The following is an 8,392-nucleotide window of genomic DNA, read 5'->3' as shown; positions in this document are numbered from 1 at the left end:
GCACCGTAGGCGGCAGAATGGAGCAACAGGACCTTGGTGAGCCATCTGGACAGCACTCGTAGTCCTCTTTGTAGCCACAGGTGGTTCCACGGCAGATGGTTAGCCTGTCGTTGCAGCAATCGTTGTCAATAAAGGAATGGCAGGTCCCACAGTACCAACTGTCTGCCTTGCTTCCGCACATTGTCTAAGAAAGGGGAAGATAGGACGCCGTGAGAGAGTGGTAGATCATGAGTGATGGAGTGAGAAAAAAGTGAGAATGTGAGTGAGGTAAGAGTAAGAGGTGGTGAGAGACTGGGTGAGAAAAGAGTGAGAATGTGAGTGAGGTAAGCGTGAGAGAGGGTGAGGGACTGAGTGAGAAAAGAGTGGGAATGTGAGGTGAGAGTGAGAGAGGGTGAGAGACTGAGAAAAGAGTGAGAATGTGAGTGAGGTAAGAGTGAGAGAGGGTGAGTAACTGAGTGAGAAAAGAGTGAGAATGTGAGTGAAGTAAGTGTGAGAGGCTGAGTGAGAAAAGAGTGAGAATGTGAGTGAGGTAAGAGTGAGAGAGGGTGAAGGACTGAGTGAGAGAAGAGTGAGAATGTGAGTGAGAGAAGAGTGAGAATGTGAGTGAAAGAAGAGTGAGAATGTGAGTGAGGTAAGCGTGAGTGAGGGTGAGGGACTGAGTGAGAAAAGAGTGAGAATGTGAGTGAGGTAAGCGTGAGAGAGGGTGAGCGACTGAGTGAGAAAAGAGTGGGAATGTGAGTTGGGTAAGAGTGAGAGGGGGTGAGGAACTAAGTGAGAAAAGAGTGAGAATGTGAGTGAAGTAAGTGTGAGATAGGGTGAGGGGCTGAGTGAGAAAAGAGTGAGAATGTGAGTGAGGTAAGAGTGAGAGAGGGTGAAGGACTGAGTGAGAGAAGAGTGGGAATGTGAGTGAGAGAAGAGTGAGAATGTGAGTGAAAGAAGAGTGAGAATGTGAGTGAGGTAAGCGTGAGTGAGGGTGAGGGACTGAGTGTGAAAAGAGTGAGAATGTGAGTGAGGTAAGCGTGAGAGAGGGTGAGCGACTGAGTGAGAAAAGAGTGAGAATGTGAGTTGGGTAAGAGTGAGAGGGGATGAGGGACAGAGTGAGAGGGGATGAGGGACTGAGTGAGAAAAGAGTGAGAATGTGAGTGAGGTAAGCGTGAGAGAGGGTGAGCGACTGAGTGAGAAAAGAGTGAGAATGTGAGTTGGGCAAGAGTGAGAGAGGGTGAGTAACTGAGTAAGAAAAGAGTGAGGATGTGAGTAAGGTAAGAGTGAGAGGGGGTGAGTTACTGAGTAAGAAAAGAGTGAGAATGTGAGTGAGGTAAGAGTGAGAGAGGGTGAGCGACTGATTGAGAAAAGAATGAGAATGTGAGTGAAGTAAGAGTGAGAGTGAGTAACTGAGAAAAGAGTGAGAATGTGAGTGAGGTAAGTGTAAGAGAGGGTGAGCGACTGAGTGAGAAAAGAGTGAGAGTGTGAGTAAAGAGGTAGGGTAGGAGGATGGAGTGAGAAAAGAGTGAGAATGTGAATAAAGGAAGAATGAGAGAGGAGTGAGAATGCAAGGTGAGATTGAGTGAGCGACTGAGTGAGAAATTAGTAGAAATATAAATAAATAGTGAGAGTATGGATCCGTGAGAGATTGAGAAAGGAATGAGAACGTAACTAGAGTGAGAGTGTATGCCAGTGAGAGAGTGAAAAAGGAGTGAGAGAGTAGATCAGTGAGTGAGAATGTGAGTAAGAGTGCGAAAGGCGTGAGACTGTGAGAGAGAATTGAAAATGAGAACAAGTGAGAATGAAGGAGTGGGGAAAGGGTAGAGAGGATGAGAGGAAAAAGGGGAGAAAGGGGAATAGGGAAAAGAGAAAGGGAAGAGAGAAGGGGAGGAGGGAGAAAGGGGAGGAGGGAGAGAGGGGAGGAGGGAGAGAGGGGAGGAGGGGAGAGGGGAGGGGGAGAGGGGAGGAGGGGGAGAGGGGAGGAGGGAGAGAGGGGAGGAGGGGAGAGGGGAGGAGGGAGGGGAAGTGGAAGGGGAAGAGGAAGGGGAAGGGGAAGAGGAAGGGCAGGAGGAAGGGGAAGAGGAAGGGCAGGAGGAAGGGGAAGAGGAAGGGCAGGAGGAAGGGTAGGACGGTGATGGGGAAAGGGGGATAGAGAAAGGAGAATGAGGAAAGGGGAAGTAGAAAGGGAAAAGAAAGGGGGAGAGGAAAGGGGGAGAGGAAAGGGGAAGGGGAAAGGGTAATGGGAGGGGAAAGGGGAGGGGAGAGGGGGAGGGGGAAGGGGAAGGGGAAGGGGGAAGGGAGAAGGGGGAAGGGGGAAGGGGAAGGGGGAAGGGGGAAGGGGAAGGGGAGGGGGAAGGGGGAAGGGGGAGGGGAAGGGGGAAGGGGAGGGGGGAAGGGGGAAGGGGGAGGGGGAAGGGGGGAGGGGAAGGGGGAAGGGGGGAGGGGAAGGGGGAAGGGGGAGGGGAAGGGGGAAGGGGGAAAGGGGGAAGGGGGGAAGGGGGAAGGGGGAAGGGGGAAGGGGAAAGGGGAAAGGAGGAAGGGGAAAGGGAAGGGGCGGGGAAAGGGGAAAAGAGGAAGGCTGTAAAGGAGGGAAGGTGAAGGGGGGAAGGGGGAAGGGGGAAGGGAGAAGGAGGAAGGGGGAAGGGAGAAGGAGGAAGGAGAAAGGAGAAAGGAGAAAGGAGAAAGGAGAAAGGAGAAAGGAGAAAGGAGAAAGGAGAAAGGAGAAAGGAGGAAGAAGGAAGAAGGAAGGAGGAAGGGGGAAGGAGGAACAGGGTGAAAATCTTGCTTACCTCATTGCAGTAGGTCTTCTGTTTGTTGCAGCATTTGCCAATGGAGAAGTTACAGCACTCCATCTCGAGGGCACTCCCACAGTCCATCCCCCAGCAGTTGAGTTGTGTCTCCCCCTGGGGGGGAAAGAGGACGAAAAGGGGGGGGGAGATGAGTAGGGTCAGTGATAATACAAGAACTTAGAAAAAGACTATACGAAGTCAGGATTAGGCACCTTAACTTACACTCTCTCGAAAGACGAAGAATTCGAGGTGACCTAGGGTGACCTGGGTCAAAGGTGATGAGAGCGAGGTATGTTAGGTCACGATACGTAGTGATAAAGCTTAATGGGATTAATTTAGGATTAAGAAGGAAATAGGCAAGAAATGGTTTACCTAACGATGGTTAACAAATGGAATAGGTTTGCAAAGGTGGAGCATACTGACAGGAGACCTTTTGGTCCATAACTAGGTCGGATGCGAAAAAAATATATATAATAATGACAAATAAGTAAATTAAGATTAAATAACATAGATAGTAATAAATAAAACAAATAAATGCATAGGTATAGTTAAATAATAAACAAACAGGTAAATAGTAAATAATGATAAATTTACAGAAAACTAATAATAAATGAAAATCAAGCAAATAATAATAAACAAACAGACAAATAATAACAAACAAATAAACAAATAATATAAAATAAATAGCATATAATATAAGATAAATGGCAATAATATAAGATAAATGGTAATCACGTAGTGAGCGCTGAAATAAGGAGTTGTTTGGAGAGAAGACAGCTTTATGGATAAGGATGACAGATGATAAGGGACATGGAACTGCCTAGTGTAGGCCCTATGGTCTCTTATAGGGTCACCCCACATCCAACAGGTCTTATACAACTGAAGCGACAAAGACAACGATGAACGAAAAAGATTTTATATTAGAAGAGACGTTGTTAGCTTGTGTCGTTGTTATATACAAAGTGAATAGAGGTAGTGGCTATGGAATTGTAGGCTGCATAACTGAATGATGTCTCTGACCTCGGAGAAATAAGACAGTCTTGAAAAAAAGCATAAATGACTGATTGGCTGTTTGTAGTTATTAATTGATAAAGATACTTTAGTCCTTTTTTTTTATTTTGTGATGTGCATGTCGGGTATTTCTTTACTATTCATCACATTTAATTTTTCTTTTCTTTTTATATCTCTCAAGCTCTCAAAGACCTTGTCGTTCTCTCTCTTTAATTTAATTTAATTTGATTTTAATTTAATTTAATTTAGTTTAATTTTATCTTATTTTTTTTTGCTTTATTTTATTTTATCTTATTATTTATATATTTATTTATTATTTATTTGTTTATTTATTTATTTATTTATTTATTTATTTATTTATTTATTTATTCATTTATTTACTCATTTATTCATTCATTTATTTATTTTATCTTATTTATTTATTCATCTATTTTATTTTATTTTATTTCTAATTTCTATTTTATTTTTTTTTTTCTTCACCGTCCCAAACCAAGAGATTCTCCCTTTCCATTCTGTCCACACCTTTCACTGACCTAAACTAACTAGCATGCTACTTGCTTTTGCTACCTCGTTTAAATACAAACTACCTCGATTACAATATTCTAGCCTTCCGTATGAGCTTAACTTCTCTTAATTCGTCATTCAGCTTGTCACTATACGACGCAAAAGTAATTTGACATTTGGAAATCTGGAAAACAAAAAATATCGTAACCGAACTCGTTGCTACTCAAAACGAGATAGCAAAAGCAAGTAGCATGCTAGCGGGAAATGCCTAGCGTACAGCCGCTTTAACAATCATATCATGTCTTTCTTTTTTTTCATATTCTAATGAGAGCAGGTCCAATTTTCATTATCTTTTTTTGTGTCATCTGTTATCTAAGTAGGAATCACTTCAAATGTTGTTTGTGTGCGCTCGCGTGTGTACATGTATGTATTTGTGTGTATATGTGATTCACCATGGTCTTGGATCACGTGTTGGACTCGTGATCGACAGCTATTTCCCTCCCGGAAGAGAGCTCAGAGTTCATATATGACCGATCTATGGGTAATACTGTCACCTTACACGCAAACACACCCTCAACTCCCTACCCATGAGAGTTGGAGTAACAACCCGCAGTGCAGCGATACTGAAATTATTTCAGCCCTGGTCGGGATTCGAACCCGGACCGCCGTAGTGGCAGCTGGGAACTCTAACCACTGCGCCACGAATGTGTGTGTGTGTGTGTGTGTGTGTGTGTGTGTGTGTTGTGTGTGTGTGTGTGTGTGTGTGTGTGTGTGTGTGTGTGTGTGTGTGTGTGTGTGTGTGCGCGCGCGCGCGCCTACGTGCATGTGGATATATCATGCTCATACCTGCATGATGTGTGTGTGTGTGTGTGTGTGCGTGTGTACTATGACGTGAGTGCGAAAAAATCGTGTCTAACATCACACTAACGATCTGATTTCTCTCCTCCTCCATCCCTCCAAAACATCAGCTCCATTATCCAGGTCGAATGACTCTCCTCCACCATCCCTTATTCCTCCATCCATCCCTCCCTCCATCCCTCCCTCCCTCCATCCTCTCCCTCCGTCCTTCACCTCTCCCTTCCATCATCCTCTCCCTCTCTACTCCATCCCTCCTCCATCCCCTCCATCACCCCTCCTCTCTCTCTCTCCTCTACTCTATCCTCTCCTCTCTCCACTCTTCCTCTCTCTCTCTCTCTCTCTCCCTCCGCATCTCTCTCCCCTCCCTCCTCTCTCTCACTCCCCTCCCTCTTCTCTCTCTCTCTCTCGCCCTCTTTCGCCTCTCAATCTCCATTTCCGGCATATCCCCTCCTTCCTCCTCCCTTCCCTCCATAATTCTCGCAATTCTTCTCTCTCCGTTTCTCTGTGCCCTCCTGATTCTCCGCTCTCCACCTCCTCTATCCGCCTAGTCTCCCTCCTCCATCTCCTCCTCCTCTATCTCCTCCTCCTCCTCTACCTCCTCCTCCTCGTTCCTCTCCTCTTCCTCCTTCGCCTCGACCTCCTCCTCCTCCTGATCCTCCTCCAATCCTCTTCGTCTTCGTCCGCCGCCTCCTCCTCTACCTCCTCCTCCTCCTCTATCTCCTCTACCTCCTCCTCCTCCTCTTTGTCCTATTCCTCCACCTCCTCTATCTCCTCCTCCTCCTCCTCCTTCTCCTCCTCCTCTTCCACCACCTCCTCCTAGTCATCTCTAACCCAAGTCATGACATTACCTGCGCGACGTCGACGAAGGCGACGACGAGGAGGAGGAGGAGGACGAGGGCGAGGTGGGACGACGCCACGATCTTGTTCTCGGTCGTCCTCATGGCGGCGGTGACGACGCGACGGGGCGCTCCCGGCTCCTTTTCGCGGTCTGTAATAAAGGTAATCCTCTCGTTACTTTTTTACTAAAGTATTGTTATAATACAATAAGATAAGCAAATAGGTAGATAAATAAATAGGTAAATAAGAATATACATATATAAATGATAAATAAAGAGATAAATAAATAAAGATAAGAAAATAATTAAATAGATCAATAAATGAAGTAATAGATAAATAGATAAATACACAAATGTAAATAAATAAATAAGTAAAAATAGATCAATGAACAAAGAAATAGATAATAATAAATAATAAATAAGCAAATAAATAAATAAACATATAAAGTAATAAACAAAAAAGATAATATGAATAAAGAAATGATTAGGTAAATGAATAAACAAATAAATAACTACATAAATATGAAATAATATAGTATCAATAATAACAATAACAACAATAGCAATAACAAAACTATAAATAATAATAAATGATGATAAACAATAAATAATAATAAATAATAATGATAATAATAAATAATGATGATGATGATGATGATGATGATGATGATGATGATGATGATGATGATGATGATGATGATGATGATGATGATGATGATGATGATGATGATGATGATGATGATGATGATGATGATGATGATGATGATGATGATGATGATGATGATGATGATCTAATAGTGAGATTTAGTTGTAAAATCATTGCATAATAATGATTATATAGTGATAATGATAGCATGATAATGATAGTAGAAATTATAATAAAAGTACAAATAATAATATCAAAGATTGCAATGATTATAAAAAGAAAATTATGATAAAAAATAATAATAGTAATGGAAGTTATAATGACAATAGTGATAGAAATAATAATAACAATAAGGATATTAATAATAGAAGTAACACTAATAAAAATAGAATGATAAAAAAATAATAACAAAGATAACAATAATGATCAATAATAGCAAAAATGACTAACTTTGATAATGCTATTACCATTATCATTACTATTAATAACTGACATTAATAAAAAAAAATCAAATAATCATAACATTAACAATAATTATAAGAACAACAAATAAAACTTATTTGTTTCTCCATGTGTATGTTCATCATAGTTGCCACTCGCCCGAGCTGTACGTCGCCAAAGGAAAACCCTCCACACTTTTCCACCAATCACTTGCAATCGAACAACCAATCAGGAGCCTGGTTTGACAGCAAACCACCTCACAGTCGTTTCATTTCACATCTAATGAGATTTTTTTCTTTCTTTTTTGTCTTGGTATCTCAAATACCCTTGGAGTAAATTAGGTAACTTAAGCCCTTGTCACGCTATCACGACTTAAGCGAGTTCGTTTTGGTAGAAACGACTTCGGTTACAAAATTTCATTTCCGGACTCTCCAAACGTCAAATCACCTTGGCTTCATATATTGACACACTAAATAACGAACTAAGAGAAGTTATATCTGTACGATCATTAGACACATTGTTGAATTGTCCTTAAGGATGTGTAGAATGACGTAGCGAAGTCGTCGACCAGATTTTTAGATCCAAAACACTTCACGAGAATCTTCAATGTGTGGCTAGGAATTAAGTGGCCCTTTCTCTCTCTCTTACCCAGAGGACGAAGACATACGCAATTGCCTCCTGTTACACTCAAAGACACATGTAAACACAGACTCTTCAATTAATACACACGCATGTATTTATAATTCGATAATTACCACTTTGGTTCCTGGCGCTTGGTTGTTTTTGGGGTTTGTTATTTGTTATTTTCTTGTTTCTGTGCGCGGCCCGCCGCGTTCTATGTTCTATCTGGGCCAGGACTGAGTCGCCTTGGTACCAGGACATGCGGGTGTTCCGCTATCCCGCTCGCTCGCCAGTTATCGCCAGCTATCTTGGACCGATTAGATAAGAGTGTTTTTCTTATCTCTCTTGGCATTTCTCATCACCTTTTTGGTGCCAGTGGGGAGAGGCATTGTTCTCCTCTTTCATCACTGTTAATAAATTATGAGTTATAAGTCATAAATCATGAGTTATGGGTAATGAGTTATGAGCTATGAGCTATAAGTTGTGAATTATGAGTTATGAGATACGTGTTATGAGGTATGAGTTATGAGTTATCAATAATTGATTGTCAATTGTTAATAGCTGATTGTTGTTAATTGTTGTTAGTTGTTGATTGTTACTTATTGTTAATTATTAATTGCTGATTGTTAGTTATTAATTGTTAGTTGCTAGTTGTTAATTTCTATTTGTTAATTGCTAATTGTTAATTATAAAATGTTAATTGC

At 41.9% G+C, this 8,392-nt stretch overlaps 1 protein-coding gene across 1 annotated transcript in view; it reads right to left on the bottom strand.

Moving 5' to 3' along the window:
- Positions 1 to 7,982, bottom strand: part of LOC143031048 (uncharacterized) — a gene marked incomplete at its 3' end in the record, with an annotated part of 8,009 nt that extends 27 nt beyond the window's left edge. The window contains 4 exon segments of the mRNA XM_076194423.1: positions 1 to 184; positions 2,772 to 2,885; positions 5,993 to 6,132; positions 7,823 to 7,982. The exon segment at positions 1 to 184 is cut by the window's left edge and continues 27 nt beyond it. Of these exon segments, the coding sequence (XP_076050538.1) occupies positions 1 to 184; positions 2,772 to 2,885; positions 5,993 to 6,132; positions 7,823 to 7,949 (565 nt within the window).
- Between the last annotated feature and the right edge of the window lie 410 nt (positions 7,983 to 8,392).

This window comes from Oratosquilla oratoria, chromosome 1 (genome assembly GCF_046742065.1).
Source record: "Oratosquilla oratoria isolate Oo_2021 chromosome 1, ASM4674206v1, whole genome shotgun sequence".
Classification (NCBI taxonomy): domain Eukaryota; kingdom Metazoa; phylum Arthropoda; class Malacostraca; order Stomatopoda; family Squillidae; genus Oratosquilla; species Oratosquilla oratoria.
Note: the sequence above shows the minus strand (reverse complement) of the source record. Positions and strands in the feature narration are given on the sequence as shown.